General features: G+C 42.0%; 1 protein-coding gene across 6 annotated transcripts in view; it reads left to right on the top strand.

Moving 5' to 3' along the window:
- Positions 1 to 15,656, top strand: part of LOC128544419 (BAH and coiled-coil domain-containing protein 1) — a 68,601-nt gene extending 52,945 nt beyond the window's left edge. For 5 of the 6 annotated variants that reach the window (XM_053514509.1, XM_053514503.1, XM_053514506.1 and 2 more), the window contains 19 exons: positions 619 to 1,491; positions 2,083 to 2,252; positions 2,369 to 2,505; positions 2,641 to 2,751; positions 4,646 to 4,754; positions 4,900 to 5,101; positions 5,188 to 5,370; positions 6,359 to 6,532; positions 6,612 to 6,862; positions 7,506 to 7,583; positions 7,875 to 8,004; positions 8,465 to 8,582; positions 8,895 to 8,970; positions 11,031 to 11,139; positions 11,276 to 11,392; positions 11,534 to 11,686; positions 11,799 to 12,994; positions 13,127 to 13,363; positions 13,489 to 15,656. In XM_053514509.1, coding sequence (XP_053370484.1) covers positions 619 to 1,491; positions 2,083 to 2,252; positions 2,369 to 2,505; positions 2,641 to 2,751; positions 4,646 to 4,754; positions 4,900 to 5,101; positions 5,188 to 5,370; positions 6,359 to 6,532; positions 6,612 to 6,862; positions 7,506 to 7,583; positions 7,875 to 8,004; positions 8,465 to 8,582; positions 8,895 to 8,970; positions 11,031 to 11,139; positions 11,276 to 11,392; positions 11,534 to 11,686; positions 11,799 to 12,994; positions 13,127 to 13,363; positions 13,489 to 13,698 — 4,634 coding nt within the window. In that variant the 3' untranslated portion in view covers positions 13,699 to 15,656. Of the gene's footprint in view, positions 1 to 618; positions 1,492 to 2,082; positions 2,253 to 2,368; positions 2,506 to 2,640; positions 2,752 to 4,645; positions 4,755 to 4,899; positions 5,102 to 5,187; positions 5,371 to 6,358; positions 6,533 to 6,611; positions 6,863 to 7,505; positions 7,584 to 7,874; positions 8,005 to 8,464; positions 8,583 to 8,894; positions 8,971 to 11,030; positions 11,140 to 11,275; positions 11,393 to 11,533; positions 11,687 to 11,798; positions 12,995 to 13,126; positions 13,364 to 13,488 lie in introns of those variants that run through there. The other variant, XM_053514508.1, reaches the window with a different exon arrangement.
- The last annotated feature ends 1,606 nt before the right edge of the window (positions 15,657 to 17,262 follow it).

Genomic DNA, 17,262 nt, shown 5'->3' with positions numbered 1-17,262 from the left:
GAATTTGAATTGTTGAATTTTAAAGAAAACACGTCAAACCATCACACCAGTCTTTGTACGCCCACCTTCATGTCTTTTCTTCTGAAGCATAAGTGACTCCAGTCGTTCACTCTACAAATCAAGAACACCATATGCAGATCGTTATCCACACTGAGCTACTCAACACTCATGCAGGAACAATCTGGCTGCTTTTAGAATCTGTGGCTCTGTGTGGGTGGCTGCATTGGCAAGCGTACGATTGATGCAAGCTGCGGAAAATGGCCGGCAGCTCGTCTTCCAAGTCTTGCCACCTTAGTAATGATGAGAATCACTTTGTCCAGAGACCCTACTTCAACTACCCCCTCTTTGTCCACAACTTTTTCATTATCATTAACACCTCACTAAGTGCTTTAGTGTGTCAGATGATATTAACGTGCCAGAGCAGTTAAAGAAATGCAGCACGGCTCTACTTCAGAGGTTCTCCCCAGCAGCTCTGCAGATGCCTAGTGTGGCAATGATCAGCTCAGCAAATTTAAGCAGATGTCCTCCTTTCCTGGCTTCTTTCACAGCATTCAGCATGTATGATAAGCAGTGTACTCTGTTTAGAGTGATGAATTGTTGCATTTTTTTCCCCCACAGATCTTCCACCTGAATACACCTATCCTGCAGTCACCATGGGATACAGAGGGGGGCCTTCCCCACAGGATGTACAACTAGCTGAGCCAGCTGAGCTGGAAGCCATTCCAGTTGAGCCTGTTGAGCTTGCTCCAGGCCCTATGTCCAGTATTGGGGAGGGGCCTGAGTGCCATGCAATAGTAAGGCCCATTACCGAATCCCAGTTGCCAGTGGAGCAGAAGAATGAGGAAGATCTGGCACAAGAACAGGTACGAGGTGCACTGGAGCAGAGTGCAGATCCGGATCCAGTGGACTGCTGTCTGCCTGTGGAGCATGAACAAGCACAGGAAGAAGCCACAATGCTCATTTGCCACCCTGAAGAGGTGTCGACCTGTGAAGCAGCACCTTGTCCTAGTGTCTGGTTAGTAGAGGAACCAATACATAAGGACTCTACTATAATTTGTCAGGTGGAAGGTGGCCTTCTTGACCAGGACAGTATTGTTTCTGAGCTGAAACCCCCGACAGCACCAGTTTTAGAGCATCCATGTGGTTCAGATAATCCAGCTGACCTCCAAGCCAGCACAGCCCCTGAGGTAGTGGCAGAAGAAAACAAAAAAGAAGCTCAGGAGGAAGACTGTATGCAGATCCTCTCTTCTCCTTCATCTCCTATCAGTGCCGCTCCCTTCCCACAGCCAATTGTGCCAAGTTACTGGAGCCTGGAGCTCCTGATTGCTGCTGCCTTCTGCGGAGACTGCCCTCCCCCCTCCCCACCTGCTTCCACCACTTCTCAGGGCTGTTCTGGCCCCTTCTATGCCAGTACATATGGCATGGAGCTCCTTAGTGAGCTGGCTGATCTGAAACGCCAACAGGAACACCACAGTGCAGACAAAAGTGAAGGTGAGCTCTAGCAAACAAAAAGTCGAGCTATAAAACAAGCCAGTAAAGTACCTTACTAAAAGTCCAAAAATAAACCACCTGAGGAGAAGAGAAACAAGAGCGTTGTTTAGGAGGCAGGGTTACATTTCTTGTTCTTAAGGGCTTAAAGTCCCAGGAGAGAGCTGAAACAGGCTGGGTTACTGCTGCTACCTTTTGTCCTTAGGAAAAAACTTCTATGCCTTTTGTTTCTGCAAACTAATTTGATCCATAACACTTAAAAAAAAAAAATTAAGCAAATCTGTTCTTTGTTTCCCATTTCTGACATTGCTTAAACCTGCTAACATTGTTAAGGCTAATCAGCCAATTAGCAAATTGGTCTAAAATGCTTTAAAGCTATTGAAATACTTATTTAATCACTTGATTTAGATACAGACATATGCATAATACTCCTACTCTTGCAAATCAAACTTTAAATGTTACCATCTGCTGCTTCATTAAACAATAAAATGAACCCAGCTCCTGACTCGCATAGCAAACCCTATTGTTTGGAGGTTTAGGACCCCAGTTTCCTTAGAACTTAATAGTGAGTATCCTTTTCCGTTCCTGACACAGGACAAGAACAGCCAATATTTGACCTCCAGAGTTTCGCTACTTTGGCAGTGGCTCGAGCCCTGGAGTTTGACTCCAAGGCAAACAGTATGACAGATCCTGAGAAGCACTGTCCAGCTAAAAGGATCCTCAACCTCCGGCGGAAATGCAATTGGACCCCTCGCCATGAGCCCGTAATTAACATTGTCCTTATACCTGTTAATTCATGTTTGTTCACTTTTTTTTTAGCATTGATGCTTTATTTAGCATTCTGCAATTTAGTTAGTATTGATGTACTGCTGCTCTCTAGGTGTGCCCTGTGAAGGGTTCTATGGATGTCATAGACAGTCAGGAACTGGCGATGCGTGTGAGGCTGGCAGATTTGCAACGGCGCTATAAAGAGAAGCAGAAGGAGTTAGTCAAGCTGCAGAGGAAGCACGACCACCAGTAAGGATTCGCAGTCCAACAAATTCTCTTAAAGGAATTTACAGTCACATAACCAAGCAGTGTTCACATAGAATCCAGCCTTTTTTTGGTTGAATAAAATGCTTGACCACACATCGCCTTTGTCTTTTTCAATAGGAAAGAGGAAACTCCTCGAAGTCCTGCACGTCGGGGCCCTGGCCGACCAAGAAAGCGGAAGTCAACAGGTCTAGGGCCCGTGGCTCCCCCTGAGCCACAAAAGAAAGTAAGGTAAGCAATCTCTCATCCTACATCCATAGCATATGCCCACTTTTAGATAAGCCCCTCATCTTCTAGACCCCATCTCATACTGTAAACAGGAAACATCGGAGCTCATCTGACCTTTTGAGGAAGTCCATTTCAGTCTTATCATAGCCATTAAAGACTATGTTTCACATCATCAGCAGGCTGTCCTGCATGTTGTGGGTGTTTAAAGTAAATAAGTTAGCTTTTTGTCATTTGTTTTTTCCGATACATTTTTTTTTTTTACTCATGATAAGATTATAATAGAACCCTGGCTTTCTAAATTCAGCAATGTGGTGGACCCTGATCCTTAGCAACGTCCATGGATCCTGACTATATTACATGCACCTGGTTTCTGTTTACAGTGCATGTTCTAAAAGCAGAACTTCTCTTTAATCTGATGCAGATATTTCAAAATCCTTATATAGCTAGTAATGTGTAGATAGACTCTTGCTGCATGTTTTATTTATACCTGTGAACTGGAGATCATAAAAGGCCGTAGTGCCCATAGTGGAACCTTGTTTTTAGACATCCGCTGTGTCTGTGGCTCATTGGCTTACTAGCCATTCTGTCTCTCTTTCTCTCTCTCTCTCTCTCTCTTTCTCTCTCTCTCTCTCTTTCTCTCTAGCCCTTGCTCTTGGTCTTTCTTGCTCTTTCTCTCTGGACCTCTGGGCACTCTTCCATTGTGTTCCCAGCTGTCCTGCTGCTGTGTCACCTCCGTTCTGTTTCCGCACTTGTAGTCATGTCCCCACGCTGGCCGCGACATGATGCTGCATGACAGTGGCACTCAGATGCATGGGCAGCTAGCCAGAATCCCTTTAGCACATGCTAGGAAAGTGTGTGTGTGTGTGTGTGTGTGTGTGTGTGTATATGACTGGCATGTCTAGCTCCAGTCAACAGACAAACAGCCAGAATCTTTAACATGAAAATGCATTTGTAAAATTGTTTATGACACACACTGTTCCTTAATGTTATCACTTTTTTTAAATAAAATTCCTTTAAGGTGGTTACTTACATAATGATTATTTTTACCCTACCCATCTCCTGAACATAATACAAAATCTGATTTTGTATATTATGATACAGGAAAGTAGAGTATACGTAGAGAGTGTGTAGAAGCATCAGCTGCATCATCTGCATGTGTGTGTATGTTATTTCTTTCACCAACAGACACCTTCTCTCCAAAGATCTGTGTGTGTGTGTGTGTATGTGTTTGAGAGAGAGAGGAATGAGTGCAACTCCCTGATAATCAGTTCTGTTTAATTAGATGCTGGGAGAGCTCCCAATAGGGAGGGGCTCTGTCACATCATGTTTGTCATCGCGTTGTGCAGCAAAACTTGCCTCATGGGGAAAACGCACACCATTGCAGCTTCTGTCCCTAGCTTGTCAATCATGCTGCCCCAGGGCACAGTATCACATACGCAACATCGCATAGACACACATGCACAGACGTTTAGCACAAATGCGAATGGACACGCAGACAGTACGCTGCAAAAAAAAAAACACACTTGCTCTAATTCTGTTATGTAAGAAGCAGGACATGGGGGAGAAAAATGTCAATGAGGTTTCCCTCTTTTACACCAAGGGCTCCGCTTGCGCTTCACATTAAGCTCCCAGTAACAAATGGCACAGCCAAGGGAGGAGGGAGGTTAATCTCTTTGTTTGAGTGCAGCCTGCCACACGTTTGTGTGCTTCTTTGGGCATGTTGCCAGGGAAATGCAAGGGCATTCTCTCTCTGTAAGACAGAAGTGCCATGGCGCTGATATGGAAATGCAGCCCAGATGCTGTAATGCTCAGAGGCAGAATAGTACAATTGTCACATTTATTCACCCAGTGTGCAAATGTTGTGTTATTAAAACCTGTGGCATTGTTTAAATGACAGGACCGTGGGGGTGGTGCTGCTGACAGAGGATTCGGGAAGAGGAGGCGGGGATTTGATAAAGAAGAAGAGGCTGTCCAATCGGAGCTTTGGCCGCCTTGGAGCTGTTCAGGTTACTGTCCCTGTCTCAGTGGCTTCATCATGTCATTTATCCGTTACTGATCTTTATTCCTGCTTGCCTCAGGCACTTCTTTAAGTGAGTATGGCTCACTTAACATTATGTACCTGCATGTCTTTATTTTTTTTTTATCTTTCAGGTGAAAATGCAATCCGCTCAGAAGACCAGCCTACATGAGCACCATATGGCACAGCTAAAGTCCAAACCTGCTGTTGGTAGAACCATGCAGGACAGTGAAACCTTGGGGTCTGTTCACCTGTACACTTCTCAGCGCAGCCCAAAAGCAGATTCCAGACACTCTAACATGGCGGCTAACGAGTCTGAAGGCCAGAGTGACACAGGTCAAACACAGTCACTTTCGAAATGCTGCTTATACGCGTGAATTTGGTGATGGTTGCCATATTTCTCACTCAGTCGTTGTGTACAGGCAGTGGAGACAGCGGCCCTCAGGAGAGCTGGAAGGGCCTGAGGAATAGGAAGAAGAAGAAGAAGAAGAGTGAGGTGGCTTTAAATCGAGCATCAGCCAGTGTGCAGCAGCCCCGGGCCAGGGGACAGGATGCGACAGAGGACGGGGAAACGTTTGCAGAGGATACAGAGTCCTCAGAGCAAGGTGAGTCTGACCTATTTAAAAAAAAAAAAAAAAACGGGAACATCCTTTTTACACAAGCTGGTGTAAAAAAGTTTATATTTTATTCAATCTGATTGTTTTCTATGGCTCAGCACAGACATTAAAGCATTAATGATCTGAATTGTAAAAACCAAGTCTCAGTAATGTGCAGGCATTTACGAAATTCTCTGAGTTAGTGTGCCCCCGGTGGTCATGTGAGGAGACGTTAATTTGTTAATGCTGACAAGTGAAAGACAAGAGTGTGTGAGATTGTATGCGCAGAGGTGAGTGAGAGGGTGTTGATGAATGGCTTGTAAATGACAAGAGTGTCTGGGGGTGTGCGGACACCTGACACCTCTCACTCCAGCCTCTCGCTGGCAGACACGCAGCTACAGCTGCAGCCTGCTGTCTCATACGACAGTTCAGCAGCTGACTGAGCATTAACACCTACTGCTACACGCACACACACATCAACACATTTACAAACACAAACACACACACACACACACACACCCATACAGATAGCGCACAGACTACACATAATTAATGCGGAGAGGTTGATGACTCCTGTGTCAAAAAATGTCTGAAGCTCTGTGAAACTACAGTCTCATTGTGACTCACCTTCTGCTGCTATGGATCCCATATGGATGCACTAAAAATTGACACTTCATGGAAACTTTTCTGTAAAATGCATTGCTTAAATGGATCTCAACTGGTTAGTGTAGATTCGTACATTCTAAGAACTCCTGCTGCAATCATAAAGACAGTCCTATGCTCATCCCTGGATACTTATTCATTGTCGCATCTGGCTACCTTATAAAGGATTTCTGCCATGCTGCTTTGTGACAGGATCTACTATCACATTTGCCATAGAAATAAAATTCGACTGCATATGTCTAAATTAAGTTTGGAGCCATGTGAAAAATATGATGTATCATGTTTTTTTAAAACTGCTTGCAAATTCATACTTTCGTTGCTGTTTATTCTACAGAAGAGGAGGAAGCAGAGGGCAGTTACAACACCGATGCATGCCATACCATCAAAATCCCACCCTCCAAGGAGCTCCCATCTAGCTCCATTCTAAAAGACCCCTCCCCTTCCTCTGTTGTAAAACTCGAGGTCAATCAGAAGGCGAAGAATAAAAGAGAACGGCAGGAGCTGTACGGTGAGTGCAAAACCCCCCAAAAAACATAGTTTACTTATTCTTTGTATTTTGCGTTCCTCTAATTAGTGGGCTCCTGCAGGTTCCCAGCTACGGTCAAATACAGAAGGTGAGGTGAAAATCAAAAAGAAAAGGCCCCACTGCAGGTCAGCACCAAACAATTCAGCTAAGACCTTGGGTGTGAGGAGGAGACCAGGTCGTCCCAGACTGCAGGAAAAGCTGTGGGCTGGTCACTACCGTAAACCTGCAGGCCTCTTGTCTTTTTCCACCACCAGCGAGAGGCTGAGGAGAGCCACGCGGAAAAGCTCCATGCTCCGTGGAGTGCTTGGCAAGGTGAGCACAGAATAGGAAGTCCATTCGTGATGAAGTTACATATCGATGAGCCGTGTCTTTTATACACCATCAGTAATAGCGAATCAAAGTAGAGCCCAAGAGGTTCCAAGTAGAAAAAGAGTCCTTGTAGAAAACCAGAACCTGTACCCATAGAGTAACATGATTATTCTTTCCAAATGCATAAGGTATGCGGGTTAGTATTGTCCTGCCAATATACTTGGTAAAAAAAATGTACATAAAATAAAAAGCTCTCTAAAGCATGTTTTAAACATTGAATCATTTACTGGCTGATAATACTGTGTTTCTTCAAACTGTCTCTACTGTGAATCAAAGGCGTACACAAGCTTTTATAGAGCTAACATCTGCTCTTGGACATCAAACAGGTTTTCCATCACTATGAGCAAACAGTGATCCTATCTGTATCTGTTTATTGTTTCACATATCTGTATTAATATTCAAATTCTAGTGGAAGTGGCTAAGTGCTTTCCTTTTAAAGATATACGAAACCCATCGCTGTGCCGCTGGAAACACTGGAAAAGTTAGGAATAACTCGTATCTGTGCTAAAGAACTGTGATAAACAGGTTGCTTAACTTTAGGGACTGGGGTCTTTCTTTTTTTTCATCACTTTCTCTAATTCTGCAGGCGAAAAGTTGTTGGTCAGCTGTGGTCCAGTCTGCTCAGAGTGATGACAACTGTAAACGGAGGACCAGGTTTAGACAGGTACATACATACAGGAAATAATATTCCTAAATCCAAATGCTTCTCCCAGTGAAACAAGATTATTCTTTATTTATTGTGGTAAACGTACTGCTTTTTTTTTCAGTCATAGTGACTTACTGAAACCCAGGACAGCTCGTGTGCACACTAAAAACTGACATGAGACTCATTGTTATAATTATGATGCATTAATTTCAAAGATGTGAATTTGACATTGTCTGTTCCCCCTTAGTTTGTGGTTCACTGTATTTGTGTGTGTGGTTTTCTTTTTTTTCTTTGGTCTGTGGGGTGTAGTCTAAAGGGCGCGCAGTCAGTCGTCTATTGGAGAGCTTTGCAGCAGACGATGGTTTCCAGCTGGGTGGAGACAGCAGCTTCTCGGATGAGGATGAGGAGAACTCTTCATCAAGTACCAGAAGTTCTCCAGGTGACTTTTACCCTGCAAAAAAAGAAATAAATTGCACCAGTTAAACGCTTAAAAGACAGACTGGCTGATTTCCATCGATTAAACATATGTATGAGATTTGCTCAGGGCGTAGACACCAGGTGTTGGTACACACCTACAACATGGGAAGAAATCCCTCACAAAACAAAGAACAACATTTACTAATAGCTGCCTTATTGTATTTTTTTCACCATCTGTATACTGACAAATTCCTCCACCTGTGCTGGGATTGGGCGTCTTACTCAAAAGCAGTCTTCTTGGACAGTTAAAGACAGAAATTTCAACTTTTTTTTCTTTTTTCTTCTGTATTTAGATGTTGTAACAGTAGAATCATATCCTTGGTACCAGTAGATTGAATCCAGAATATACAGAATATACAATGACTATATTTTTTTAAATAGAAATGGCTGTTTGATAGTGTGTCTGCATCTTCTGCTTTCAGCTCCTCCAAACTGTCTACTGACTAAAGACCTGCTGACTGAAGGGCTCAAAATTCTCATCAGTAAAGAAGACGAACTCCTGTACGCCGCCCGCGTGAGAACTCTAGATCTGACAGACATGTAAGCACAACGCAAACACACTGTGTGTGTGTGAGAAATATTTTATTGTCCGATACTAAAACCTAATGTCAGCCCTCATGTATGAATATGTACATACTCTGTATCGAGATATTTCCGAATCCCCTTGAGCATAGTGGTTTCAGACTGGTTAAAAAAAAAAAAAAAAAAAAAAGGGCAGCATGCAGCAGAGGGTCAGTCACAGAAAGCGAGTGAGAGAAGTGGAGCCGGACACGGGAAGTCAAGCATTGCACACACACAGCTGAAAATAACTCCGTTGTACTCTCTCCTCCTCCCTCTTTCTGTTTCTCTCAGCTACAGCATTGTTATCGATGGAGAGAGAGGAAACCGCCCCAGAATCTACTCCCTGGAGCAGCTCTTGCAGGAAGCAGTGAGTTCTTGTTTAAATTGCAGCACAAGCCTGTCTGTTCTCTGGGCTTCAGCCTCTCAGGACTATCCTTTTACACACACATACACATGTGCTCACACCCTTTTCCTCCAGAGCTACCATTTAAATCACCCCCCCCCCCACACTACTTTCACCACATCCTACTTAATATCCCCTTCCATCAGAGCCCCACACTCAGCCGTATCCTCTTCCACAAAGGTCTCTCATCAGAAACCATTTCTCTCGTGTCGCCCACTTCACCCAACACCAGATCCCAGGAAAAGCCCTCTCTCAGCTCACACCTCCTCATTAAATGTAATATCCATTAGCCTAATGAGCACCTTCCTTCTCCTCTTCCTGTAATGACCATTATGAAACTGCTCCAGTCCAGTCTCTTTAGAGCCTCTTCCTCGTCATAAAACATGCCGCCCTTCCATTAGAACCGCATCCCTAAGAACCAGCACTTTCAGCCCACAGCTCACAGCTTAGCTATACTGTATTTGAGGAGCCCCACCCTTTTAAACCACCCCTGTCTCTTAGTCCTTATCAGTATACTGTACCCAGCAGCTTCTGTTCTCTTTCTGTTCCTATTCCTGGTCCAGTAAGCACGTTAGCATTTCACTTAGCTTCCTCTGGCTCGAAGTGTAAGATAGGGGAATGCGTCAAGTTCTTCTTCTTTGTATGTTCAGAGCTGAACTTATGAGGTTATGCTAACATTACTGTTTATCTAAGCCATCAATGAAATGGCCTCTAATGATACACTGTAAACCGCAGCGTGTTCTTGGCTAGCGTTCATTTTCCCCCCTCCCTCTTTGCGTCTCCTTGTTCCTTTGAGGGTGGGGGTGGGGGGGCTTTTTGCTGACTATTGTTTTGAATAATTATCGAATTCTGGTCACATGTCGTTGGCAAACGTTGTCGTAATCTCAGTACAATGGAAATTCATTTCTGAACTGCGAAGAACGTGTCAACAGCTAGACCTGACACGACTATTCGGAATGATTATGTAAACAGTTACATCATTCTGTCACGTTCCGTTTACTTACATATCTAATTCATGTAACCTTGAAAGTGCTTGTTCCCTAAAAACTATTTGAGTTTATACCTGCCACTACCAACAACACTTCAGAGGCATGACAAGACACGTTTAATTGTCTCTGATAGTCCGTTTAATTCTCTCTTACACCCATCTATAAAAACACGTGCAAAAGACACGCACACCCTTTGTTTGTTTATTTATTTATTTATTTATTTTTAACTCTTTAGGAAAAAAAAAAATACCACTTCATATATTTCTTTCATAAACTTCTACTTTTGGTTGGTTAAATCTAGTGCAGCTCCCACACACAAACACACATGCCATGCACACACACGCTCGCAGTCACTCATACAGTTGTTGTGCAGCTGCTCCACTGAGTAAACAGCAGTCTCCCAGCAGCTGGATCTAATTACACATACACTTCTGCTTTCCCTACCCTTCCATGACGCCAGTAGATTTTTACCTTTGACTTAACCTATTGCCTCCCACACACACACACACACCCACCACACGCGTGCGCACACGCACACGTGCACACACATGAATAGTGAGAGAAAAACTCAATCCTTCTCACTAGTCACAATCCAGCTTCACACCTCATCAGTGAAAAAATACCTGTAACCGTGGCAACCCTAATTTAAGGCAACTTGAAAAAGGGCCTTGGCAAATTGTAGATGCTGAGCCCTGTCTGCATTGTGGAAAAGGAGAAATGCTGGCAACCTGCAATCACAGCTCTCCCATTCACAGACTCTTTAGTATTACTCAGCAAGTTGGGGTTTACCACATCACAGCATCCGCTGCTTTCAGGCCTTGCTGGCATGCTGGCATGAGATAAGTGCTGCTTTCAGCACTGCCACAGTGACTGGTGTGTGTGTGTGTGTGTGTGTGTGTGTGTGTGTGTGTGTGTTAGTGCTTGTACTTGTTTGTAGCTGTCTGTTTTGCTATCTGACTTTTTCTCTAAGTCCAAACACTTCTTTGTCTTGGACTGGCACTGACTAACAGCGGTGTGTTTTTGTTCGGGTACCAGGTTTTGGATGTGCGTCCTGAAACAGAGGCAGTGCTGACCGAAGGAACAAGAGTATGCGCATACTGGAGTGAGCGCTCACGATGTCTTTACCCAGGCTATGTGCGCAGGGGTGAGAAACCTGAAATTTCTCTTATCTGAGGGCATTATTATGGGACCATGCCTTTACTGTTGTATGCTTGAGCACATGCTTTTAATATTGTGGATTCTTTGAATTTAAGGAGTTTTGTGTTTTTATTTTCTAATAGGTGGCTCCAATGATGAATGTAAGCCAGGTGGAGTGATGGTAGAGTTTGATGATGGGGACAAAGGATGGATCTCTCTCCGCAACATTCGTCTCCTTCCTCCTGGATACCAGATTCATTGTGAGTCCCTTTTATTCTCTCATAAGCCTCATGTTCAGTATGAAAACCACTCATTAAAAATGCTAACATGGCATTACATTATCTAATTAAATACTTAATGAAAAGTTGTAATGTTGTAATTGTCTTCCCCAACTCTGCTAGATGCTGAGTCCAGTCCAACTCTGGTCTCCAGTTGTCGATCAGACAAAATAGTTTCATGTCAAGAGGAAAGAAGCTCACAGATTGACAGATCATCTGAGAAAACAAGTAGCAGAGAGGAAGTTAAAAACAAGGAAAAGACAATGAGAAAACCAGGTATAGTTTTATCACAGAAGCATGTATATCCAGCAAATATATATTTAATGATAAAACATCCTCATATCTAAAGTAAAGCCATTGGTTGAAATATTTAATTATTATTTTTCAGGGAGACCTAAAGGTTCAGGACTGAAGAGGTTTATTTCAGATGGTGTCTCCAAAACCTCATCTCCACCAACCTGGCCATCAATAGCTCAGCCAAGAAAGAGAGCGCCAGTCAATTTGTTTCAACTTAATGGTACAACGGCCAAAAAGACCCTGAAGAACAGAGAGGCAGTGTTTCCTCATGCTTCCGTCTCTGTAACATCAGCTAAATGCATCTTCAATAGCAGATCCTTTGAGGTGGACTCATTTAGTAGTATTGCTAATGGCTACTCGTCTTTTTGCAGCCAGACCCCTGGCATGCCTGTAGAGGGCAGGAACAGCACCTACGGGCAGTGCAGAAAGTCAGACCAATCGGACGCGCCTCGGGGAAGGAAAAATGAATTTCTGATCAAACTCGATCATGAGGGAGTAATGAATCCCAAGAACAAGAGCAGCAAGGCTTTGCTAATGCTAGGAGGATCTGGGTTTGGTTCTAAAGGCATAGGTGCTCCACCCAAGCCTGAAGCATATTCTCACCCAGTTATGTTGGTAAAGGACAAAAGGAAAGGAGACAGTTCTCGGGCAGAGCTCCTTCCAGTCCAAAGAAAGCCATCCCCATCCCTGCTAATGGGCAAGCATGGAGACATGGGCCTTAGTTGCCACAGGGACTGCCACAGTTCTTATTCTGACATGGATGAGGAAGATGAAGAAGAAGAGGAAAGGAGGAGAACAAGTCAATCAGTTCTGGTCCCAGCCTCTGGTAACATGAGGATGGCTGGTCGTTTCCTATCTCACCTCTCTGTTTCCTCATCTTCTTCAGGATCATCTAGCTCTTCTAGCTCAGGCTCTATTTCTAGCTCCAGCATCTGCTCCTCTGACAATGACTCCTCTTATAGCTCTGAGGATGATGAGAACTCCACACTACTCCTACAGAGCTGCCTAACCCCCCACCACTCCCTACTTCATACCCATAAAGCTCCTACTGGACACCCACAACACTCATTTGTGGCCAAAGCTATGGCCGTCTCCAGTGCCAAAGGTGGGAATGTTGACAGTGCTGCCCGGAAGCCCCTGAAGAGAAAAGAGTGCCTCAGTTCTACTTCCAAACCTTCTAAAGATCTGGTGAAGAGGCAAAAAGTGATGGCTGACCATAGCAGACCTAAGGTATCTTCCTGCATGCCAGCAAGGCAACTGTGGAGATGGTCTGGGAATCCCACCCAGGTAAGCCTTTAATCGCTAAAACTTATCTTACTCCTGTATTTGGTCTGACCATCAGTTACCTTTAGTTATATCTCTTATCAAGATCATCATTTATGCCAAGTTATGCCAAAAATAATATTTCTTGTTCTTAAGAGACGTGGGCTAAAAGGGAAAGCTCGTAAGCTTTACTATAAGTCCATAGTCCGTGGCAGGGACACGGTGCAAGTAGGAGACTGTGCAGTGTTTCTGTCTGCTGGCCGTCCTCACCTACCCTACGTCGGCCGCATTGAGAGCTTCTGGGAGTCATGGACCAGCAACATGGTAGTGAAGGTCAAGTGGTTCTACCATCCTGAAGAAACCAATCTTGGCAAGAGACATCATGATGGCAAGGTAAGCATGATAAAGTTTCCTACATACCTCTCACCTGACATAAAGAAAAGTAGCTTAGTTTTCTATATAGATATGACGTTTGCAGATTTTCTGGTTATAAAAATTTCTTTCTTTCTCTCCCTCAGCATGCCCTCTATCAATCATGCCACGAGGATGAGAACGACGTGCAGACAATCTCTCATAAGTGCCAGGTTGTGAGCCGTAAGGAATATGAGCGCCTGAACCGCAACAAGAAACCTGGAAGCAACCTTCAAGACCTTTACTACTTGGCTGGCACCTATGACCCCACCACTGGCCAGCTTCTTACCGCAGATGGAGTGTCTATCCTCTGTTAGCTTTGGTCTGAGGGTAATGACAATCTAGCATTTTCCTAAGTAGGGATTTGACAAGATACTAACCGAGATTGGGTATTGCAAGAATCACAGCTGTAATTATCCTGAGTTGAAGAGAAATTAAGTTGTGGTGAGATGCAAGGCTACAAAGACCAGCCCCCAAAATCTCAGCCTCACAACCTGTGCTTGGTCTCCCAAAGACGAACTGCCGCCACAGGTAATTTGCCTTGTGGTCCGGCTTCTCTGTATAGTACATCCATGTATAATCTCACATCTTACAATTTAACGTCAAAAAACCAACATTGTATTTAAAGTCACCAAAGCAGAACCCTTTTTCGGTTTTGAAAGATGGCTGTCTTGTGAGAATTCTACAGCGTAGAGAAAAAAAAGAAAAAAGAAAAAAAAAAGCAGTTAAGAGTGGTGTGCTTTCTCCCACACCATGTGATGATTCCAGGGATATTTAAGTAAATAATATTTAGATTTAGTATATTAAGTTTATGTATGTGTATATTTAAGGAGCTATTTACTATCAAGCCATACACTTCAGTACCTCTTACCTGTCTTCTTATTCAGGTGTATAGTGTACAGGTGCATGTGTGATCTGTTTTTCATTATTATTTTTGGTCATTGTTGTGTATATGTATATACAAAGGTATTTTATATGGTTAATGTACTGTACATATGAGGTTTATTGTCCGATGCTTGGATTGATTTATTTTTCTATGAGAAGAGATGAACTGAAGATGTATGCATTGCACTGCACATTGCCTGCTGAGACAGAAAGAGAAGATGTTATGGATTTCAGTCATTGTTATGGCTGCACTTTGGGCATTTATTGTTATTTTTCTGTTTTGTTTTGTCTGCTCCTTTATTTCCATCTCCATTATGCTGTTTACCCAAAAAAGGAAATGAAAAAAAAAAAAAATATTAATTGATATTTAAATGAGAAAAACGTCTCTAAGAAGTTTATCGAAAAAAAAAAAGGATCAGAAGAAAAATTGTGGAAAAATACAAGTGCTACAAATACGTACTTAAGATGCAGGTATAAAATACCACAGCGGTCTTGACATTGCTAAATATATATCCCTTGGTGTTGTACATCCTTCTGCTATCAATGTATTTCTTAATATGTTGTGCTGACTGTTTCCTGTTTTGCTTTACTGACATTTCATACCATTTTTCCAACTTTCTACTCATCAGCGATGGTGGTAGCATATTGAGGCAGACTGTTATACCAAGGCCAAGGCATTGTGCCATCCATAACAAGAGCTCTTAGAGAAGCTGATGAGTCGTTTGTCTTTAGAGACAATCATGTTCATAAAAGAGAGCAAGCGTGGACTGTTTGACAGGCTCACACAATCACAAGATATTTTATTAGATTTTTTTTTTTTTTGTGTGTGTGTGTGTGTGTGTGTGTGTGTGTGCCAAAAACATCTTGTTTTTATTATGCAACCTTCACTGTATTCTCTAAGTATTGATTATTATTTTAAGTTTTTTTTATTACCTATTTATTGTCAGTGTTGCTGTTTCATCACCAAACCAAACAAAACTAAAAAATGTGACAGCGCTTATTTAGTTTGTGTTGAACATAGAGTCTCTTTAAATCAAAGTGCAATGGTCTGGCAAAGAGGACTTATACAGAGAGAACACTGGACTAGTTTGCTGGTTTGTGCCTTGAATTATAGTTAGACCCTTACCTTTTGGCCCCCATTAGCAACTTTTGCAGGGGAAGTGACGTCATTTAATGACCTCTCCCTGACCGTTTATTCTTATCCTCAGTGCGTTTAAGAACAGACACCAAAATTGCATTTGTCACAACACTCGGCCTATTTGTTAGCCTCTCACCAATGACTTGAAAGTAAAAAAGGACATTTGATGATGGATAGTTTCTCTGCACAATATCCAATCTTGATTTAATGGGCCCGTTATGTTACACATGAAATAAATAATTTAAAACTTGACTTGACTAGGCTATTTATTAACTCTCTGCGTGGGTCATTCTAATTGTATTATAAATGTTTGCCTTTGTTTTACTGTCTTGATAAAGGAGGGCACTGGACTGAGTAATATGAATGTACTTAGTAGAAGTTAAGCACGGATGTCTTCTGAAGACCTGACTGAGTGGCACAAAATTCTAATCTTTTATTGTGAAGGCCAAGATGTATTAGTTTCATTGTCCTGCTTAAAATAGGCAAAAAAAAAAAAAAAAAAGGAATACGTACTGTTCCATAGTCATAGGGATCAATTTCTCTTTGCAGAAGGATAGATATTAGAGATTTTTAGATGGTCTTGTCTAAGAAAGTGATCACCTATCATAATTTAAGAAAAGGTCATTTGCCCATTGATAAAAGTGCAATACTACTTTGACTCAACATTTGAATCATGGTCAGCAATTGTGGCGCTTCTAAGAAAGGCTAATGGGTAATAGGAAATGATCAGGAGGACGCAGGAACGTCTTTCCTACGAAACCGTTTTCTTTCCATTTCTACTTTGATTTGTACATGGTAAATATATGTGTACTTAATATTCTGCCTGTCACAGAATTTTTATGTTTTAACATTGATGAAAGCGAAATTAAGAATATTCTTTATTGTTGTTTGTTTTGTCAGTTTTATTTCTTTGTGCTGAAAACTGTTGTAAAGATTGTAAATGTGTAAAGTCTGGTTTGGGAAGTAAACATTTTACAGAAAAAAAAACACTTTATGAGTATCAAGCTGTAAATGTGTTTTAGTATTAAGATTTTTTTATAGAGGGACTATGAATAAATATCTCATGCTCAAAGAATTGTGCCCTTATTGTATGATTGTTTATCTTTAATTGGACGACCTCACCTGACCGGCTTTCTCAGTGGATTGTTGGATGTGTGTGTGTGTGTGTAGGGTCACCTTAATAATCAGCCCTTTAAAATCGAGTAAAATTAACAAGTCATGTGGAAGATTTTACCCTTTGATGCTCGGTCATTTTTGACAGCTTGAACTGTCCTCCTCGATACCTGAGAAAAAAATATTTCAAAAGGCATCAGCTGTTAATGTTGGGAATTTTGATATGAAGTTCACGTTATTACTAAGAATATTTATACCATATTTACAGCAGAGAAGATATAAATATATATACAATATACATAAGTCACTGTGTGTCATTATGATGTAGGGGTGCAAAAGATCACAAAATTACTGACCAGGTTGTGTCACTTTTTTGGTAACAGGTTGGATAATTTACTGGATTAGCAACAAAAGTATGTGTATGGGCGTGGGGGTGTATAGAACGTAAAAAAAAAACAATTAAAGCAAGGTACTTCTTAAATGAAAACGACATTTAAAATGTCATGTTAAAATTATTTTTTTTAATAAATTATTCAATACTCAGTTGTTAAAGTACACCATGAGGCATTTAATTTTTTTATATGATGCGGACATAGGCGTTTTGTTCAATATTCATTCAGTACTGACCTTTTCCCTTTAAATATGAATGAAATATTAATAATAATAATCATAATATTTTTTAGAATTACTCTTAGAAAGTCTCTCCGCAGAGACTGTGTAGAGTAGTGCTTGTGTGTTGACGCGC

This window comes from Clarias gariepinus, chromosome 16 (assembly GCF_024256425.1).
Source record: "Clarias gariepinus isolate MV-2021 ecotype Netherlands chromosome 16, CGAR_prim_01v2, whole genome shotgun sequence".
Taxonomy (NCBI): domain Eukaryota; kingdom Metazoa; phylum Chordata; class Actinopteri; order Siluriformes; family Clariidae; genus Clarias; species Clarias gariepinus.
Note: the sequence above shows the minus strand (reverse complement) of the source record. Positions and strands in the feature narration are given on the sequence as shown.